This window comes from Sminthopsis crassicaudata, chromosome 3 (genome assembly GCF_048593235.1).
Source record: "Sminthopsis crassicaudata isolate SCR6 chromosome 3, ASM4859323v1, whole genome shotgun sequence".
NCBI classification, from domain to species: domain Eukaryota; kingdom Metazoa; phylum Chordata; class Mammalia; order Dasyuromorphia; family Dasyuridae; genus Sminthopsis; species Sminthopsis crassicaudata.
The window spans coordinates 342,493,481-342,516,217 of NC_133619.1; the positions used below are offsets into that span (position 1 = coordinate 342,493,481).

Below are 22,737 nucleotides of genomic sequence, written 5' to 3' on the forward strand. Positions count from 1 at the left end.
GTTCTTGAGTGCGCTACCGGTTATTAAGCTATAGATTCAAGAGATTGTGGCCAGAGACCTTAGAAGGCCTCAGAGGAGGCGAGCCGGGTAGAGCTCACACTGCAAAGGACAGTGGTCAAAGGTACTCTGGTGGGTCTAGGACAGACTAGTAATTGTAACTGCCAGGAGAGCACGTTACAAGCCAGGATTATCCATTTAAAAAAAAGGAAAGGAAAAGGAAAAGGAAAAGGAAAAGGAAAAGGAAAAGGAAAAGGAAAGGGGGAAGGGAAAGGAAAGAAAAATGAGATGAAATTTTCTTAGGGAGAAAAAACAATGGTATATAGATGAACTAGTGAAATGATGTGTAAAGAAAACACAAAAGGAAAGAAAAGAAAAGGAAAGAAAAGAAAAGAAAAGAAAAGAAAAAAGAAAAGAAAAGAAAAGAAAAGAAAAGAAAAGAAAAGAAAACTAGAAAAAAGAAAAGAAGAAAAAGAAAAGAAGAAAAAAGAAAAGAAGAAAAAGAAAAGAAGAAAAAAGAAAAGAAAAGTGAGATGAAATTTTCTTAGGGAGAAAACAAAACAATGGTATATAGATGAACTAGTGAAATGATGTGTAAAGAAAACACAAAAGTTACATCTCTACTCAAAGAAATGAAGCAGCAAAGTGGTTTGATTAAAAAAAAAGTAATACTAATGAATACAGTCAAATAATTAAGTATATTTAAAAATGAGCAAAAAATTAGTGTTCCAAGGTCATCTTAGAATCACTGTTATTTTTCAAGTTGTTGACCTCCTAATTTTACATTCTGCTAAATATTTCGCTGCTTATATCTGCATAAGAAAATGTTAAAATAATATTATTCGGTCTAGAATATATGTGTCCTGTCCCCCCGCCATGTATCCAGGTTGATAATCATGTATTAGTAATTACTGACTTAAGGATGCTTCTTTATTCAAGGATAGATTCAAGGATATTCAAGGATAGAGATGGAATGGATCTCTTGGCAAATATTCTTGAAAAATAGTGAACTGATCTTTGATAAATCATTGAAAAGTGGGGAGCGTTAAAAAGTGGGGAGATTCAAAATATTGGAATAAAAACCCAGCAGATTAGTGACCCTGCAAATTGCCATCTCCTAACTATTATTTTAGAAAAGAAATACTTCTTTATAAGACAATATGTGGGAAATAGGTATAAGATAATAGAATTATGGCAAATGAGAAATATTTTCTTTTAAAAAGAATTTAACACATAAGATTATGAATTTGAAAAATTATTAAAATAAAGAATTCTGTTTTCTATATGTTTTGAAAGTACATTATATACATTGTCTTATGAAATAGTTATATGTCAAAGGATTCAAATTATAAAGTTAATCAAAATTCTGTCACCATAAACATATTTGAAAGCTGACAGGAAGAAAGCAAAAAGTAAAACAAAACTTCTCTTTGATAATGCAGTGTATATATATATATATATATATATGCACTATATATTCCAAAAAACTGCAACAAGTTCAAAAGGGATAAATGTGTGTACATGTATATATAGTGCATATGTAGATACATATTCCAAAAAATTATAACTAGGTTCAATAGAGACAAATGTATATGGGGTGGTGGTAATGATACTGCAAGGTCTTATATAATAATATTAACAAGTTTAGTTTTAAAAACCCCATGGATTACATGTTGAGAAATACAGTAAAGCCTATAAAAACAGAAATCAAATTGATCTTCAAATTATATTAAAATGGGCAAAGAACTAATTATAGCAATATTAAGAATCTTTCTTGATAAGCTTAATGGACAAAAAATTGCAATGCCAAAAAAAAAGTAACATAATAATAAGCATTTATGTAATACTATAGTATTCAAAAGGAGTTAAAGGCAGGTTACTTTCCAGATGAAACATGAAAATGACTTTTTATAAAACTATGGTGTAACCATATTTGAACTACAACTACACAGTTAAAATACAACAGCAGCAGGAGAATGATAAAATGTTGTGAGAATAAACATTACCCAAAAGGAGGGGGAAATGAACTAACTTATAAAGGAAGATGAAAAGCACTAAACAATATTATTGAAAAGTAGGATAATTTACAATGTAACAACTTATAAATGACTAAAATGAATAAACACTAAGCAAAGGGATAAATGCTTTAATTAACCAAAAGAAAACAAAGGGACAAATGGAGTACAACATTAAAAGTACTACTTATATGCCCACTCTAAAAATGATGCCATAGATAACTTAAGAATCTCTGAAGGAAATCTTCACATCTGTACCCTAATAAGATAACTAACCTGATTGTCTCTCTTCTCATCTAAGATATAAGCAATGTCAAGGAGCATTTTATTCCAAAGACGATAACCATATCTGGCCATAACTGCCTTGTTACTTTCCATGCACATAGTCAGTGAAGCAGAGGATTAAATGTTCCTGCCCATTTTATCTAGTCCCCAAGACTCGTCCTGCAAAGTGAATAAAAACGATTATCTCTTCATCTACCCAAGGCCATAACACTATCAAATAACAAAGGATAGAACAAATATGAGAACATAAAATCCTGACAAGTCTAGTTTCAGAATCAGGAATTAAGTTCTCATTTAGTCCTCCAAGTCCTTGTTTAAGAGAAGGTGACATATCCCAGGATAGCAATATGTCCCACATTTCCTGAAAAATTTCCTTAGGAGATAGATGATAATGACCATCCAACTAGAGGGATGGGAATAACAGAAGCTTCTAATTTGTACTCTAGTTATACAAAGGAAAACAGAATACTTGGGAAAAGTTGTCTAAATATGAAAACAATAATTTATTCATTCTTCCTTGATGTTTGACTGTGAAGACTAATAGAGAACCTAACTCTTAAAGTGATAAGATGATGGAAAAGGAAGGTCAAGGCAGCCCTATATAATGTTACATGATGAAAGTACACAGGGGAAGAGAGAGACAATGTTTTTTTAGATAGCTAAAAAGAAAAATATTGGAGTCAAAGGAAAAGAAATACGTGGAACCTTAATCAAAATAAATGGAATTTGAAGAAAGAGAAAATTAGAAGGAACTTTAAAATTTTAAAAGAAGAAAAAAATAGTTGAAAATTGGGAGGAAAGTAAAGAAGAGAAAATAATAACAAAATTATAGAAAATAACGCATGATGTAGCTTAAAATTCTTTTTGGAGCTCTCAACTCTTAATTTCTGCCTTTAATCTGTTTAAGGGCTGAGAAGCCAAAATAACAAAAGATGTTAGAATGATGTACAAATAAATCAAGAGAACCAAGAGGAAGGGCTTAAAGCACTTAGGAAAAAGAAAACAGCTGATTAAGTGCACATTCTTGGTTGTGTTCCAAATGATTGAAATTAATGGAGGAGTGACTTCCAGTTAAGTGCTACAGTATTATGTATAGAAAGAATAAAATGAAAAAGAAATGTTAGAATAAAATATTTTAAAGAAGAAAGTGAAAATGGAGTGGAAAATGATAATAATCATAGTAGTTATTAATAAAAAGGAGAAATTTTCAGGTAAGAAAATGGTGCTTTATTTCACATTAAAAATGAAAATAATTGCACTAAAAACTAATAGCTTCTGTTTTGCATTAGATCAAAAACAATGTAAAAACAATAAGATTTAAAATTTTTAAAGCAAAAAAAAATTAAAGAACTAATAAAAGTTTATTTTTAAAATGGATTAAAGATGTTCCTTTTCTCTCCAGTTTAAGGCTTATGATTCTTCCTTAATATTTCTGCATGCTGTAATTCAAAATGTCATTAAAGTAGAATAAGGAAATCTACGATTTGAATTTTGGTTCCAATACTTACTAGCTATTTAATCATGAGCAAGTTTTTATCTTTGTGTAACATTTTACCTCATTTGTAAAAGAAAGATAATAATATATGCATTTCTAATCTCACAGTATGATTGTGAAGAAAGAATTTTTATTTAGACAATAGAGTACCATGTGAGTATATATTATTTCATTCCACTTTCTCCAAGGAATTTTATCCACAGAGGTAATATGCTACTATAATACCTTCTCACATATGTACAGCATTTAAAAATTTAACAAAAAGCATTTTTCTCATAAGAACCCCAGTAGAAATATTATCTTTATTTTACAGACAGAAAGTTGACTATGAAATGTTTAAGAATATTACGCATATCCATACAATCAGAAAGTCTCAAAAACATGATTTGAACATAAGTCTCATAAGAAGACAATATGTTAATGTTTTGGAATTTAAATTGACCTGGGGGGGAGGAGGAGGAAGATTTGATATTATTAAATCAGCTGTACAAACTGGCCAAAGTCCAAAAAATCAGACAGAACATAAAAGAAATTAAAAGGTAGATAAATTGTAACTAAACAAAAATTAAATCGCTAATAATTCATATATTTTATTTAAAATTAACTGGGGAGGTTGTGGTTTAATACATGTTGGTTACCTGTTATCCACCAATTTTTTTTTAACATACATGAATTTGATGAACAGGATGACTATATTTTGGAACAAAAGTTCAGTGAAAGATCTAATGGGAAATATGGAAGGAGCAATAGTTTACTGTAATACGGGAAAAAATAATGAATGGATTTGACTATGTTTGCACAGTGTCAAAACAATGTTTTTAACAAGTGAAAATAACTTATTTTTTTCTATATAAAAAACAACCAATTTTTGATCAAATGAACAATTCTGTATGTATAAAATAATAGGATATTCATGTAGCTTGTATAAGCTTACATACCTCATATAAGATTGTATAACTCTGATATAGAATGTCCTCGTATTAATGAGATGACTGTGTCAAAACACAAAACCTTACTGCTCAAGGAAGAAATAAATACCTATGAATTTAAAATGCTTCTAAATTAGCATCTTAATTATTAGTTCAGTTCCTAACAAAAAGGCCTAAGTAACTCTTAAGAAGCTTGTCAAAATAGTTTTGAGTATAAAACAAAGATATGGGAAAATGCATGAATTTACAGAGAATTTTTATAATTACTGCCTTAAAACGTAAATGGTCTATAAAGAAGGCTTACTTAAAAGTATATTAAAAAGTTTTAATAATTAAATACACATAAAATTCAAATGAACAAAGTAATTCATAAAAATATAACAAAGAAAATAAAGTAGTATGTTTCTTTGCAATAGTATAATGGTTATTTTATAACAAATATTTAGCTTCAAGAAGCTAATTTAATGAAGGGAAGCCAAATTCAATAATATTGAAGAAAAGCTAATAAAACAAAACTTACTCACCAGCCAATGTACTTGTATGCCTAAAAGCTCGGACTTGTGAATCTGATAAACCAGTCAAAAGGGAAATAACTGTATCCATCATATACTCATCATAAATGATGCTATATTGACACTGCCGAATCAGAACTCCAATAAATTCACAAAAGTTAGAGCGAAATTTTTTCCACTGAGGTCCAGGCATGGTTAGGGGATAATCACCACTGTCCTACAAGAGAAAAAACAAACAAACAAACATTAAACTGCATCAAAATATGTGTCATAAACCTTGCTCCCTTACATGGGCAGCATTATCTTTGTTTATTAGAACTTACTCTATTTTGAAAAAAATAAAGGCAGGAGTAACAATTGTAATATTAGCTTTCATAAAACTATCAAAAACAACAAGGATATTAACAGGTAATCTGGAAAATTTCATTACACTTAAAGACATTAAATATTTGATGAGTCATTAAGCCATATTTTATGTACACATACATACATATATGTAGCAAGCAGCATCATATTTATACATTGAAGAGGAATCTAGTGTTTGATAAACCCAAAGACTCCAGCCTCTGGGATAAAAACTCACTATTTGATAAAAGTTTCTGGGAAAAATGGAAAATACTATGGCAGAAACCATGCACTGACTAACATTTATCATCATATAACCAAAATAAAGTCAAATGAGTTCATGATTTGCAAATAAAAGGCAATATTAAAAGCAAATTAGGAGAAAAAGGGATAGTATACCTCTCAGATCTGTGGAGAAGGGAGGAATTTATAGAGGACTTTATGAAATGAAAAAACGGACAATTTTCGGGGGCAGCTAGGTGGCACAGTGGATAGAGCACCAGCCTTGAATTCAGGAGGACCCGAGTTCAAATATGGTCTCAGACACTTAAAACTTCCTAGCTGTGTGACCCTGAGCAAGTCACTTAACCCTAGCCTCAAGAAAAAAAAAATAGACAAATTTCTATTACATTAAATTTTAAAAGGTTTTGTACAAACAAAACCAATGTAGCCAAGATTAGAAGGGAAGCAGAAATGCAAATGAAGATAAACATGAGGTATCACTTCACACCTCTCAGACTCTTAAGATGATAGAAAAAGACAATGATAAAAATTGGAGGGGATGTGGGAAAACTGGGCTATCAGTGCACTGATGGTGGAGTTGTGATCTTATTCAATCATTCTGGAGAACAATTTGGAGCTATGATTTCAATCAAACTGTGCATACTCTTTGATCCAGCAGTGCTGCTCCTGGGTCTGTACCCCAAAGAGATCATAAAAAAATAGGAAAGAACCCATAGGTAAAAAGTGTTTGTAGCAGACCTTTTTGTTCAGGCAAGGGGTTGGAAATTAAGTGGATGTCCACCATATGTAATGATATATTAAAGCATTGGAACATTATTGAAATGATGAGCAGGCTGATTTCAGAAAATCATGTTAAGATTTACATGAATTGATACTAAGTGAAGTGAATAGAAGCAAGAGTACATCACACAGAAACAACAAAATTATGAGATCAACTTGGATGGACTTGGCTTTTCAACAATAAAGTGATTCAGATCAATTCCAATATACTTGAGATGGAAAGAGCCATCCATATCTAGAGAGAGAGACTGAATGGAGCTCAAATCATGGTACTTTCACTTTCTGTTGCTGTATTTTGCTTTTTTTCTTTCTTGTGGTTTTTTCCCCCTTATGAGCTGATTTTTCTTAACATGATAAATATTGAAATGTTGAGAAGAATTGCACATTTTAAACTTATATTGGACTATCTGCTATGTAGGAGAGATGGAAAGAGGGAAGGGAAGGAGAAAAAATTGGAACACAAGGTTTTGCAAAGATGAATGTGGAAAACTATCTTTGGATGTATTTGGAAAATTTAAAAACTATTAAATTTTTAGAATAAAATATAATCTCTTGTTAAAAAAAAGATCACAACACAAAAATTATAAGAAATAAATTATAAATTTCTCACAATTATATTTTAAAATCCTTAAGTAAACAAAGGGTATAAGACCCTTCAGCCCAGAGGGAAGGTGCTTACAATGTTTGATTCAGCTCCTCATCTCCTCTAAGGGCTCTTGGCCTTCCCTGAAAAGTCAGGGGTAGTAACCTGTGTTGTGACTGAAGCAAAGTGATATAGGGTGGCAAACTACATACAATAGCAAGTTGTTTATATGGTTCCACATGCACAGTATATACTTATTACATGCCCAGTGTTGTTTTGGTTACATAAGAGTGTTAGGGTTTAAAAAGAGGAAAGAACTGGGAATAAACAGACTCCCATTTTTCCAGCCTCTTCAGGAGTCTTGCCTCAACACTTCTCCTTTAAGATGATATCTTAATAACCCCAGCATGGGGGCTCTAGAAAGCAAGATACAATATTTTAATTACCTGGTGTGGGGGCTTTAGAAAACAGGACACAATATAAAAAATTGGGCATTCATTTAGTTTTTAGTTGCTTGCGTGACTTCTTTTCTGTTTTTTATGATCTTCCTGGGATACAGGCCCAGGAGAAACACTAACAGATCAAAGGGTATGCACAATTGATAGCCCTTTGGGCTTAATTCCAAATTGCTTTCCAGAATGGTTAGATCATGTCACAACTTCCATGTCCCAGTTTTCCCACATCCCTTATAACATTTATTATTACCTTTTCTTGTCATTTTATTCAATCTGAGGTGTTTGAAGTGGTACCTCAGAGTTGTCTTAATTTCCATTTCTCTAATCAATAGTGATTTACAGCACGTTTTTTCATATGTACTGCTCTACGACTGTGCTTTCAAGGCATGAAGTTATTAATAAGTGCAGACTTTTTGGTTTAAGGAGACAATAGGTCCTAAGGTCATCTGTACTATACATTTCAATGCAGTCTCTTTTAGGTAAAAAAAAAAAAGTATGAAATGCATTCTAGACAAATCACCACTAAAACAAAACAAAACAAAAAAAAGTTAAAATAAAAACTAAGGAATTTTAATGATAACTATGTAATCCAGAAAATAAGAACATAAGAATCAATGATCAGATAAGAAGTAAAAGAAATAGGAGAAAGAAATGTCCTGAAAACCAGAGAGAAGTATCAAAGAAGAAAGAGCTATTAATGGCATCAAAGACTGCAGAGATATAAAAGGATGAGAAGTATGAAAAGGTCATTAAATCTAGCAATTAAGAGATCAGTGGTAACTTTGCAGAGAGATGGTAACTTGGTAGAGAATTACAAGAGTGAGAAAAATGAGATTGTGAATGAAGAGAGTTGTTTTTTCTATGATAGCTAATAATAATCGCTGGCCTTTATATAGCACCTTAAAGTTTGCAGAACGCTTCATAAATTTTTTCTTCTTTTGGTTTTTATAACAACCTTAGGAGATAGGTGTTATTATTTTCTACATTTTACACATGAGGAAACTAAGGCAAACAGAGGGCAAGTGACTTACCCAATGCCATGCAGCTAGTAAGTATATGAAGCTAAAATTTGAACTAGGTTCTCTCCATATTTCCAGGTCTAGTGTTCTATCCACTGGACTACCTTGCTTATATGGGATGGTGATATTCAGAAATGAAGCTGATATTAAGAAATATATATAAAAACTTGATAATCAAAAACCTTAAACCTAATCTTAACATATCAAGAATGGAATGCAAGGGGTGGCAGAAAGAAGACATGACTTTCTGTGACCTCCTCTCAAACCAACAACAGTTAGCCTCTAAAGTGGTTCTGAAGCTACAGAACTCAAAAATATTTGGAGTACAATACATTTCTAGAAGAAGATACTTTGGAAGAACTTCAGAACAGGTCTGTTTCAATCAGGCAGGGGAGACACTGCAGAGCCCAGACCCTAGTGTATGTAGGGAGCCCAGAGCATTGCTGGGAAACCTTCTCTGAATCTTTTAGGCTTTTCTGCCCTGGTTACAGTGGGTGACTTACTAGATTTGCTGCATGACACTCAAAAGCCAATACAAAAAGCAAAATTTAAGCCACTAAGCCTGAAAGAACTCAGCACCTGGCCACAATTCCCCAGCACCAGAAGTCAGTTAGAAACATCACCCCAGGACAAACTAAAGCAGCTATGCTCCTTTGCCTTCAGAGCAGATCTCAACCCTTTAAAAAAAAAAAAAAGAAAAAGAACAGAGCAAAAAAGTAAAAAAGAACTCTGACCACAGACAACTTTTATGGAGAACTCAAACCCTGAGATTCCCAAAGGCAAATCAACTCCAGATGAAAGGTAATATGAGTTGGTCCCCACTTCACAAGGCCTTCTTGGAAGATCTCAAAAAGGATCTTAATAGTTAGAAGACAAATGGAGAAAGTCAACAAGATCTTTGCAAGAGGGTATGGAAAAGGAAAAACAGAAATTATCTGAAGAAAACTCCTTAAAAAAAAATCTACAAAATAGATTTGATGAAATGGAAAAAGCATATAACTCCTTACAAAATAGAGATGACACCAATTAGTTGAAAAATAGAATTAGTGAAATGGAAAAAAAAATGCAATGAACAAGAGAATTCAACTGGCCAAATGCAAAAGAAGCTTTTAAAAAAAATTGGAATGCAAAATGAAATGCTATTTTTAAACACATATCATCCAAAGGAAATACTCTAATAAGATATGTAATCACCTTATGCTCAATTCATTTAAGTTAAAATTGAAGTATGATTGTCTGAGTGATCTCTTCCTCCTTGACATTGCTCAGGCTCCTCAAACTGAAAATGTTTTCTCTCCTTTCCTATGTTTTTACTGGGGCAATTTTTATTTTTCTTGGTATTTATTAGATTGTAAATGTGAGACAAGGTTTCTGAAATTATTTTACCTATGTATCCCCAATGTCTAGCATAGTTAGTATTTCACAAAAAGCTGGTGTTTAAAAATATTTCTTAAAGTGTTGTTTGCTAAACACACTTCTCTTTACTGAACTATAAATAAATGCCTTGAGGACAGAAATTATATTCAATTTGAATTTTGTATTTTAAGAACCTAATATATACCCCCCCCTTTGCCTGAGGCATCTGAGGCTGGATGACAATTATAATAGGAATTCCTTATGACATCTTTTTAAAATTATAATCAGGTCTCATTTCATCTTTTTTTATTATTAAGAATGTGTATTTTTATTGTATATATTTATTTTGAAGAAAATGACGCACTTCAGCTAATTGTACCTATCGTGAAGTATATATGGGGGAAATTATTTTGCTAATTAAGATCCCATTCCAAAAGTTAGGCAATCATGATAACAATCAGAAAGAATTCCAAAAAGGGATGTGAGGATTAGTTCTACTAATGGAAATGCACTTTTTCTTTTTGTAAAGCAATGAACTTCAACAAGATGACCTCTGAGGTCACATAAAGAGGATAAGGAACTAGTCCAGCATCATATAAGTAGTTAAGGATTGGAGGCCATATTTGAACTCAGAAGATGAGCCATTCTGACTGCAAGCCTGGTACGCTATCCAATGTATCACTTGGCTACCCAATACCTAGAATTTCTTTATATATAATCTAACTTAAATAATTCACCGAAAAAAAAGGGAGTGGAAGTGGGGAGAGGAAAAATCCATTTGCTTGTACAAGCTCCAAACTGATTTCTCTTGGAAGATATTTTTAGGAGGAACATTAACAAGAACTTTCCTATGCATACCTCTTAATTTCAAGTCCAATGCTACCAATGCACAACATTAGGAATACAAATTTCAGTACTGCCCCAAAAATAGTAAAGAGTGGACTAGTAGGCATTTTGGTTTGGGGAGTTTGAATGTCATTGGTATAGAATACTTATCAAGGAAATCAACTTCTTTCATCAAGCCTAATCAACAATTATTATGACACTTTTCTATCTTAGAGAATCATCTGAGAAGGGAAGGGGGTTCTAAGAATTAAGTAAAATGTCCAGGGTTACAAAGCTAAGATGTACCAAAGGTAGGACTTTAATCCAAGTCCTCCCCTGACTCCTAGATTTGCTCTTTATTCTCTATATTAATTTGTTTCCCATTAATTTTCTCAAAATTGCCCATATTCTCCATGGAAATCATGAAGAAAAGAAACATTTTATGATACCATGTTGGATCTACTCAACGTGAAACATTTCATCAATTTGAATCAAAATAGATAATGTTCGGAAGCTACTTATCATCCTATAGGCTTGAAGAGATTTTTAAATTTTAATCAAGGATTTAACAAAAAGGACTAACTAAAATTAAGTTCCATTAAATCTATTCATCACTTTTTTTTTTTTTAGCAGAGATTCTATCATGCTTTAATAAAAATGACCACAAAAAACAATTATTTTAACATGAATTTGGCAGAATGCCACTATGCAATTAAAAAGTAGTTGCTTAGGAAAGAATATAAATTTGCTGTCACCAATTTAGTAATTAAGCCTAGGTTCCTGATTCTGGGCTTTGGCTGTTATTTCACAACAAGAAATAAAGGGGAAAAACAGCAGAAGTATGAAAATTTTGGCACTTGGCAAAGGGCACAATAGTATACAAACTGCATTTTTACCTCTTGCATTTCCAGAGCTTACTATTATTCGTGGCCCATTAATAGGTCCTAATAATGCAATTATTCATTGCAATAAAGCCTTAATATAACTGTAGGTAAGATGTCAAATTAACAAGTTTGAAAGTAAGAGATCATTACCAAGCCAATGGAAGCATAATGCTGATCTACACAGAAATAATAAGTTTTTCAAAGTGTTGTGATGGTGAATTGGAGAATTTATTATGCATTTGTAACAGTAGACACAGACCAAAAATATAAGTTTAAAAGTCAGTTGCCAATCTACATTGATTAAAAAATTTCCTCAGTAGAATTTTCTTGCCAATTATATTATAGATACCAACAACATCCTTCTATGTGTGTGCTTGGATGCAAAAGGAATTTTTATAACAATGCGGACCAACCATGAAGCTGATTTGTAAATTGTCATATCTAAAGTACACAGCTCATAAGAGTTATTTTTTATTACCTTTTAGGTACTTAGAAAGGAAATCTAGCTCTATGGAGGTCTCAAGGCTTAATGGTTAAAGTGTATGCCATCTGTCTAATAAATATCCAAGGCTAGATTTGATTTCAGAAAGATAAGTTTTCCCTGGCTATGGAAATAGACATTCTATTCACTGTGTCACCTGGACATTCAAAAAGTACAGCCCATTAAAAACCTAGACTTTGCACATTTTTTTTTTTGTATAAATCTAATATCCTGTGGATCACAGCTAAAATATTACCTTCATTTTTCTTATACTACTGATAGCTCATTAGTGATGGTTTAGAAGCACTGCTGGGAGATAAAAAAATTTAAAAAACTAAAGCTAAAATTGTTGACCACAAACATTTTACAAATTTAGAGATGTCTCCCCCTGAAATGCTCATATGGAATATTTATGCATGACTTGTGGTACAATCTTCCAAGCTTATAGTATCCTGCTCAGCCATAGTCAGACACATTGTAGTTTGACCCCAACATAGCGTTCCTACTTTGCTCCTCTTAGATGATGGAGAACAACAACCAACTCATTCTTGCACCTGAAAAAACTTAACCTGTTTCATCAATCAAACTCATACTAAACATAAAGCTAAACACATAAATGTGAACTATTAAAGAAATGTAGAGTGGATCTTTATTTAAATTATAATGCTAATGAAGGTTAAAAAAAAAATTAAAACAGATCACATAAACCCAAGAAACAATTGCATTTTGAAACCCTTATCTGTGTAAATATAAACTGTACCTCATCAAATTCTTCTGTCATTTTTCTGATGATTTCTGCATTCTGCATATTTCTGAACATTTCAATTCTCACAGTACCTACAAAGACAGAATTGTAATTCTTTAAATATAGTAACAATAAATCAAATTTAACATTACAAATAATTTCTATAATACTGAATATTCTGAATAACTTTAGTACTTTTATTCTAAAATTATCCTACACACACACATACACAAAAAAAAAATAGTATAATAATCTTCTTAGAAAAGAAAGAAGTTGATGCCACATTTCTATTTTTTAATAATATACTTATAACTTCTATAAATAGTTACAAATAAGAGAGAAAGATCACCTTAACTTCTCCTACTCTAAGTATAACCACATTTTGAGTAAGAGAATCCAAGAGTAAATGCAAACAAACAACGAAAAGAATGAGAATGTTATGTTATGATCCATACTCAGTTTCTGCAGTCTGCTCTCTGGATGTAGATGGCTCTCTTCATCAAGAGATCATTGAAACTGGCCTCAATCATCTCATTGTTGAAGACAGTCATGTCCATCAGAATTGATATCGTATAATCTTCTTATGCCCTGTACAATGATCTCCTGGTTCTGCTTATTTCACTTAGCATCAGCTCATGTAAATGTCTCTAGGCCTCTCTGAAAACATCCTGTTGATCATTTCTTATAGAACAATATTATTTCATAACATTCATATACTGTAACTTATTCAGCCATTCTCCAACATGGGCATCTACTCAGTTTCCAGTTCCTTGCTACTACAAAAAGGGCTGCCACATTTTTGCACATGTGGGTCCCTTTCCTTCCTTTAAAATCTCTTTGGAATATAGGCCCAAAAGAGACACTGCTGGATCAAGGAATATGCATAGTTTGATAATTTTTTGAGCATAATTCTAAATGTTGTCCAGAATGGCTAGATTCATTCACAGTTCTACCAACAATGTAGTATCCCAGTTTTCCCACATCTGCTCCAATATTCATCATTATCTTTTCTAGTCAGCTTAGCCTATCTGAGATGTATGTAGTAGTATCCCATAGGTATCTTAATTTACATTTCACTGATCAACAGTGATTTAGAGCACCTTTCCATATGACTAGAAATGGTTTTAATTTCTTCATCTGAAAATTGTGTATTCACATCCTTTGACCATTTATCAATTACTCCAAAGAATTTTCAAAAAACTTTAAGTGCCTAAAAAACTTGATAACCCAAAAGGATATAAACAATTTAAAAATGTAAAGATTTAAAGATTGAAGAATTTAAAATTCTATGACCAATACAATTCTTGTATTTCTGGGGTGAAGGTACAATGTTTTTCATTATACAGAACAGAAAGTTCTCAATGAAGAAGCTCTTATTATTACAGATGGGGCAAATGGTCTGTATAGAGAGTAGCCCAGAGTTTTAAAATGTTAAATAACCTGTGCAGAATCACACCAACACATGTCAAAGGTAAGACAATGCAGCTTATCCTGACTAGAAGGCAAGTTTTATATCTTTATTACATCATAATGTACATCCTCCATAAATGAGACATTTAATAAAGTTTTTTTAAACAGGTAAAAGAAAATTCTGTTTAATTTAATTTATTAAATGACAAGTTTCAGTTATGTGCTTAAATACTGGAAATGCCATGAGAAGAAAGACTACAGTTAGCACTATTTAAAGAGCTTACATTCTACTTAGGAAAAACGATATGTACACAAGTGAAGCCAAAACCCAGGTGAGAGGAACACAAAACTTAAAGCTCACAGGTCAGAAATATCTAGGTTCAAGATCTGCTTTTCAGATATAACTGTTAATTTTGACAAGAAGCCTCTTGAAACTCCAGCAAACTGTTGACAGCTCTAAGTTTAGTAATAGTTGCAATCTCATTTCTAGAGGGAGCTTTTTCACAAGGAGTTCCTTGAAATAACTTTGCACTAAAATAAATAAATGAATGAATGAATAAATAAATAAAAATGCTGCATACTCTTATGGTGGATGAGAATGGGAATGAACAGTGGGAAGAGGTTTCTATGCATAGAAGAGTTCAAAGGTTTCTTCTATGAGGCAGAGGGAGACTTGATGGGAGATGGGGATTTGAAGGACATGGAGGGGACAATGAAGAGCATTGTAGACAAGGAATGGCTATTGAAGAGGCATGGTGGCAAACTAATACTTTGTTATGAAAAATAGCAACTTTAGCTAGAATACACACTACATAATAAGGGTAGTAATCAACTAATCATTCTGGGCTTTAAATGTCTAAAAACAATTTGCATTTAACCAATAACCAATAAGAAGGCAATAAAACTTTTTTTGAAAAAGTAAAAGGCAGGGTCAGACCTGAGAGCTTTTAGAATGCCAATTTGGCAATCACTTGGAAGATGGATGGGAAAGGAGACTAACTGGTGGAAGAAAGATCAAATAGAAGGTTACTATAGACTACATCAAAAATGACAACAGCCTGAATTAGTGGGGTAATTAGTAGACATGTCAAACTGGATGTCATTTCTAATTTAACATATCCAAAACTGAAGGCATTTTGTCGTCAATCCCTATTTGTTTCCATAGCACCATAATCCTTCTTGTCAACACAGGTTCTCAACTTTTTGATCATCCTGTGCTGCAAATTTCAATTATATCAGCTTTTCAAGTTTCTGATAAATTTGGAATTTAACTTTCATAAGTGTTCTACTTGTCTATTATCTCTTCTAACTTTCCTTCTGGGTTTTTCTGTTAACTTAAAATGCTCCAGTGATTCTCTTTTCTTCTTTTGGAAGGAAACCCACACTGAAAAACAGGAACAAAAAAATCCCAATAAATTGGCACTGTTGAGCAAAATAAATTCTAACCATTCTGTCTTCATTTTATAATTAAGTTTGAGTCTATCATTGCAATATCAGAAAGGGGTGGGAGTAGCATGCTTCACTAATTTCTTAGAATCCTGCCAAATGTCTCATTTTAGAAATGAGGAAACTCATAGAAATGAGATTCAGAGGGCCTCAGTAATTTGGTTAAGGTCATTCAAGCAGGAGTTAAACATAGGTCCTTGTCTAACTTCAGAGACAACGTCCCCTCCATTTTATCATGTATATATTAATGTTAAATTATGAAACTATAAATAAATTATAGAAAATAATCTATAAAGTAATGCTTCTGAATTTCCTCTAAAAACCAACTTTATGAAATTTAAACATAAAATGAATTTTTACTGTCAAATATTATTTGTATCTCTTGTCTTAGTAATATTTTAATGCAGGTATAGGTATATCAATGAATCAAAAAAAATGTATTAGGTACATATGTATAAAATGTATTAGGTACCATATGCCAAGCCTGGGGTAAGCACTGGGGATACAAAAAAAGGCAAAATTTTCTGCCTTCATACTTTAATGGGAGAAACAACAAAAGTAAATGGAAGATAATCCCAGACTGGAGGTTACTAGCAGCTGAGAAAGAGCCTAGGAAAGGGTACCTATGGAAGAAGGAATGTGTACATAGTCTTTAATTCTGATTTTGTAAAGCGAATGGTAAGTCTGAGAATTTCTATTGATTTCAATAAAAAACTGGATAAGTTTCTTGAGAATAAATTATGAGATAGTAGTAAGGGAATATTTTGAAGACTGCAGAATTTAAGATCAGGGATCTACATCTTCCAGGGAGTTCAGGACCTATCTGAATATGTTCAAAGATTGTAGCTGAATTTAATGAGAGAATCAGAAACAGGAGAGATGGAGAATGTGGAAAAATATCAGATGAATGAGACAAAGAAAGTGAAATAAAACTTAGGGGAGAAAGACCAGAAGTGATGAAGTAGAGAGGGGGATGAGATAAAAGATATGAATAAGGGAAGCAGATTGATTTCAGGGATTCTGACCAAGGGAAAGGGAATATAAAACAGGTTTGGGTAATAGAAAATGTACTTAAAAGTCAATTTTAAGAGAAAAGTTGGTTTCTCTTTAATCCTTTAATAAAATTACATATGGTGGTTATTGAATGCATTGATGCTATAGAAAGTACCAATGGAATAGAAATGTTGTTCCACTAAATCTATTACCCTGTGGTAGCCTAAATTACTAAGATTAGGCAAATAATTTTGAGGCAGCTGGTGGTATATTGGATAGAATACCTGAACCCCCAGTTAAGAAGTCGAGTTCAAATTCAGCTTGTAATACATATTAACAATGTGTCACTTATCAAGTCACTTAACTTTTATTTGCTTATGTTTCCTCTACTGAAAAATGAGGAAATATAGTGATGCGGGCGTAGCCCCTTTTAAGATTCCTTGTCTGATCTACCTTTGGGACTGATCTTTAATTTACAAGATCTGGTCAAAACCCCAAGGGGAGAGATCAGTATCTGAGCCAGTTTGGGCCTGTACCCAACCCCCAACTATCTGCTCAGGTTTCCCCAAAACAGTTTCTTTTTTATCTGAAAAGCCTGCCAAAAAAATCTGGCCTTCCAGGAATCAACCTGAGCTCCATCCATATGGCTTCTTCAAGCAGATAAAAACACCAAAGCCAGAATCATCTTTGATCAGAGAGTTGAAAGATGCCAGCCAAGATCCTTGCATCAGAGACTCTGTCCCGCTGCTTTCGGCGTAATCTTCCTCTATCTAATGCCTTTTTACTAACCAGACCTTAACCTTGCTTCCAAACCTGGCAATAAACATCTTTTTACCCATCTAGGTTTTCGGCCTGTAAATTCATTTACAGGGGACTCTTGCTGCCGCTAGACCTGATTTAACTTTATATCTTTGTGTCAAATCCTAAGAGGTTGCAGGGGAGCTCCGTGTGACTCCCTGTACCCCAATCCTGCCACTAGACCTCAGTTAATCCTATTGAGGTATATACCTCATTATTAGGTATTTACCTCAACTTGTTACCTCATCAATAGGACATACCTCTAAGGCTTGTTGTTAGTATCAAATGACCTAATATTTATTAAAAAAATCTTTTACACAGTACCTGGCAAATAGTAGCTAGATATATAAATGTATACTCCCTTCTTTTTCTTAATAATGGTAAAAAAGGTAAGAGGAGTATAGAAAAAGGTGGACAGGGGAGACCAATTAATTCCTGTTTCACCTTCACTTCTTTTGGGTCCTTATCACAATTTTTCATATTTATGTCAACTGTGCATATGCTACAGAAAAATGATATCAGGAACTACAGCAGATGCTAACTAGAGTCAAGTAATATTATTCAATTATGAGTGATTTAAAATTTCAAATATGCTCATGTGTAAACAGCTTACTGATACTCTACACACTAACAAAAGTATGTGATGGACTTGGCTCTTTTTAAAAATGAGGTGATCCAAGGCAATTCCAACAGACTTGGGATGGATTCGCATCCTGAGAGAAAACTATGGAGACCAAATATGGATCAAAACATAAGTGTTTTCAATTTTTGCTGCTGTTGCTGTTTGCTTGCTTTCCCCCCACTTCTCATGTTTTTTTCTCTTTTCATCTGCTTTTTCTTGTATATCATGACAAATAAAGAAATATGTTTTTAAAAAACTGAACATATTTATCAAATTGTTTGATGCCTTGGAGCAGATAAGGGTCGGAGGGAGAAAAATTTGGAATATACAATTGTAAAAAAAATAAATGTTGAAAACTACACATGTATTTGGAAAAATAAAATACTATTTAAGAATATTTAAGAAAGAATATGGTGTAATGTGGGCAATAATTTGGCAAATGAATACAAAAGGTAACATGTTAAACTCAAATATTTCATAAAACAGTCAACTGACACAACTCCCAATTATGTTTGTAATGGAGCAGAAAGACACATTATAAACCATGTCATATATGTCATCCAGGACATATTCTGATAACCAACTTTTTAAAGTATTTTTATTTCCATGTAGCAAAGCATAGTGACAAAGTCAGGATAAGAGTGCCACCAAAGGTAAGAGTAACTTCTATTCTAAAACTTCATAAGACTAGCAGGATATGCATGCATTTTGAGAAGAACACAAGGAGTTGGAGTTACTTAAATAGGAATGGCTAGAATAAGCTCAAATAGAAGCAGGAAGATAATGAAAAAAAGATTGGTCAATAGTGTACAAAACTACAGAAAATTCAAGAATGAAGAAATGTCTCTGGGTTTGGTAATTACCTTGAATGTGTAGTTGAATACAGAAATGACACCAGAAGATAAAATTATAAGGCATTGAGTTAATGTCATAAGGGAATAAAACAAATATAAGGATAAAAGTATCACGAATCTGGAGACAAGTATTTAATATGCTGTCATATCATTAATGAACTCTATGCCCCATAGGAAGTTATTTTTTTTATCTTACTATAACTTAGTTAGCTAATATGTTAAAAAGGAGGTGAGGGGAATGCTAAATTAGATCTTATCTAAGGTCTTTTTCATCTAGAAAACAGTGTAAATACAGGAAATGGGTGAGTAGGGAGAGTTCTCAGAAATAGAAGACAGTATAAAACACTTTATTTACTTTATTAATTCCCAATTGACAATCTATTTCAATATCACTGTTCTGCAGAACTTTTTGGTCTGATCTTTCTATTCATTAAGCTTTCCTTGTTGTTTTAAATATCAATTATATGAATAAGCTTGAACTTAAATTATCAATTAAAAATGTTAAAAAAAAGTATTCATCAAAGGCTTCCCATCTTTAAATGGCAATAATCAATTCAGCAAATCTTAATCTATTTCATTATCACTGTTCTGCAGTGCTTTTTGGTCTTTCTTCTCTATTCATTAAGCTTTCTTGCTGTTGTTTTAAATGATATCAATTATATAAATAAGCTTGAACTTAAATTATCAATTTAAAATGTTAAAAAAGTATTCATCAAAGGCTTCCCATCTTTAAATGATGATAATCAATTCAGCAAATCTTATATTTGTGATATAAATGTACAGCCACAAGGACACAGTATTGGTTAAATTTATCAAAATGATATACTCAACTTTTTAAGACTACATACATACTAAACAAATCAACATATAAGATTTTTTTTATAGATACTTTATATTATATCTTAATAATCTCATTTTGTGTACAAACTTATTTTAAAGCACAAAAATGTTAAAGGGCAATGAGTGTAACTATAGTTCTCTATAGTGTATCTAGTAGAATCTAGCACAAATTGGCATATCATAATGGCTTTTGATCGAATTTGCTGTTCTTCAGGCATTTCTGTAGTGTCCAAATCATTTGGAGTTTTTGGCAAAGATATAGAAGTAGCCCGCCATTTCTTTTTCTAGTTTATTTTACAGATTAGGAAAATGAGACAAACAGAGTTAAGTGACTTGACAGGGGTCACACAGCTAAGGCCAAATATGAATTCATGAAGTTGAGCCTTTTTGATTCCAAGCCCAGTACTACCTTTAACTTTTTAAATAAAGATAATTACAAAAGTCAATTTTATCATCTATGTAAACTATTAAAAGACAGCAGCAAAACATACTTCTAATGTCAAAAAGTGTAATATAACATATATATTTGCAAGTATAAAAATGCTTGCTTATATGGTGTCACTAATGAGAATAGGGAGGTAAAGCTGATAATCAAGGTTTCCTAGGCACTGCATTATCCATTGGGCTTTGTTTTTTATAATAAATATTAGCGATAGATCCAGAAATCTGATAAAAGTTAACTTTCCCATTCTTTTTCATGGAAAAAGACATAGTGTATTTACTAAGGTTATACTATGCATAAAGTATTTTTCTTTTATGAAAAGGAAGACCATACAAACTTAATGTTTATTCATTAAAGCTAATTGCATACAATCTTGAAAAGAAGTCCTAAGACTAAAGTCTAGTCCAGAGGCTGCTAAACTGTGGCCCCTCAGGCCAAATATATCCCTCCTCCCAGTCCTCTTTTTATATAGCTGGTCAGTTACTGGGAAAGATTTAGAGTGAGGGCCATAGTTTGTGAACCCCTAGGCTAATCTAAGGAGATAAGTAATCATAAACCTCCAGAAACCAGAAGAATTTATTGAACACAATAGACACTCAACCAATGCTTAATTAAGATAAGATAGTTAAGTAACAAATCAAGCAAAATAAGTCCATATAAAAATAAGTAAACAAATGAGAATTTTAAAAGGGGCATTGACCTAAAAATGTTAACTGCCTAAAAATGATAAGGTAAGCACATGCTATGCTGACATTTCATTATCACTTCATGAACATAAAACAGTACATATGTACTTTATTTTACAAATGAAAATACATTCAAATTATTTCAAGGAACACTATAATATTGATAAACAATGCTGAACAATGAAGAGTGGTTATACAAACGGTTCAGTGGAATAAAAAAAAAAAAAAAACAGTAAAAGAGGTCAAGCTTTTGGTGTTTGGATTCAGTTGCATGATTATTTTTACACCTGAAAGATGTGATTTTCGTCAGTGTGAGTATTCCCCCACTAGAGCAGAACAGGAGACTTTACTGATAGTCTTCAGAAGACATTATGGCAAAAATAGATTTTCTAATGGTTAACTCTTTGTGATGAGAAGTGTCTTTAATTATAACACTGGACAAGATATATAGCCTATACCATCTTGTACTTTCCAGATAAATAAAAGCTTCCAGGGTTTATATAATTTCTGTTAGCCTAGGCTTTGAAAAGCCAATGTTACCTACTACATCACAATGGAACAGCCTTGATGGGAAAGTAGTATAAAACAACAACAACAAAAATTTAGCCATATATAATCATTTATGTATAACACAGTAAACTATAAAATTTAAAGATTTTAAAAATTTCATTGATTAAGCAAAGCCAAGGTTAATTTGTACTCATCAATATTCAAGATCAATAAGCATAGTAAATAACACAGGAAGCAAAGGAAAAGAAATGTTATTATATATTTAAAAATTCTTTGCTTTTACTGAATTATCTTTTATCTTTAATGTCTCTTCTACATACATATATATGAGAATCAGCCTAATATATATATACACACATACATACATACAAAAAAAAAAAATCAACAGTTCTGAATATTTTATTATTTTAGAAAACTCCTAGAATTCAAGAGACAATATTTTAAATTAACCCAGTCCTTTTCACAAAGAATTGTTCATGGAATTCATAAATCATTTCTTCAACAATTAGTTCCTCAAAGCACTGATCAAGTACTTCACTTGTTAAATTAAGATAAAACTTGGATTCATCTTTGCATTACCATCTTTTCCTAACAACAATTTATTTTCTTTTTTGCTATCAAAAGCTTCATGATGAAAGAAAAAAATTATTTCAACCAGACTTTTCTTCCCAATTACAGATCATTAAATCCTTAGAGAATTACATAATTACAGGCTGGACCTATATATTACGTTGTAAAAATTCATTTGTAAGTTGGTTGACTGGTTGAACAAGTATATTCTCAGAAAAACAAATGTATAAAGATTGTTGAATTGTGTTCTCAATAATCTCTGCTTCTTATTGTCTGTGCAAACCTATATATAATTATTTCTGTATTAATATATATTATGAATTCCAGCTAGGACTGTAAGAAGCATGCTCTACACCTAATGCCACGTAAAGCAAAGATGCATGTTTTAACTGTTTGGGTTTTTTTTTTTTGTATATTAAATAATAATAACTAACATTCTTTACACATCAAATTGGTTGGGGGGGGAGGGAGGTAACAGAGACAGAGATGGACAATGAAACAACAAAGAAATGTCTAGAGTAAAAATGAAATTTTAAAAAATCTGAGATCAGGAAAGGACAGAGATCCCTAACATTTTGAGTAGGATAAGTAAGACTCTAGGAGAAGCAGAATATAGC

General features: G+C 32.1%; 1 protein-coding gene across 3 annotated transcripts in view; it reads right to left on the reverse strand.

Moving 5' to 3' along the window:
* The window catches only part of STAG1 (STAG1 cohesin complex component), a 318,115-nt gene that overhangs the window by 118,490 nt on the left and 176,888 nt on the right, over positions 1-22,737 (reverse strand). For all 3 annotated transcript variants that reach the window (XM_074301602.1, XM_074301601.1, XM_074301603.1), the window contains 2 exons: positions 12,965-13,041; positions 5,246-5,450 (listed from right to left, as the gene is read on the reverse strand). In XM_074301602.1, the coding sequence (XP_074157703.1) occupies positions 5,246-5,450; positions 12,965-13,041 (282 nt within the window). The remainder of the gene's footprint in view (positions 1-5,245; positions 5,451-12,964; positions 13,042-22,737) is intronic.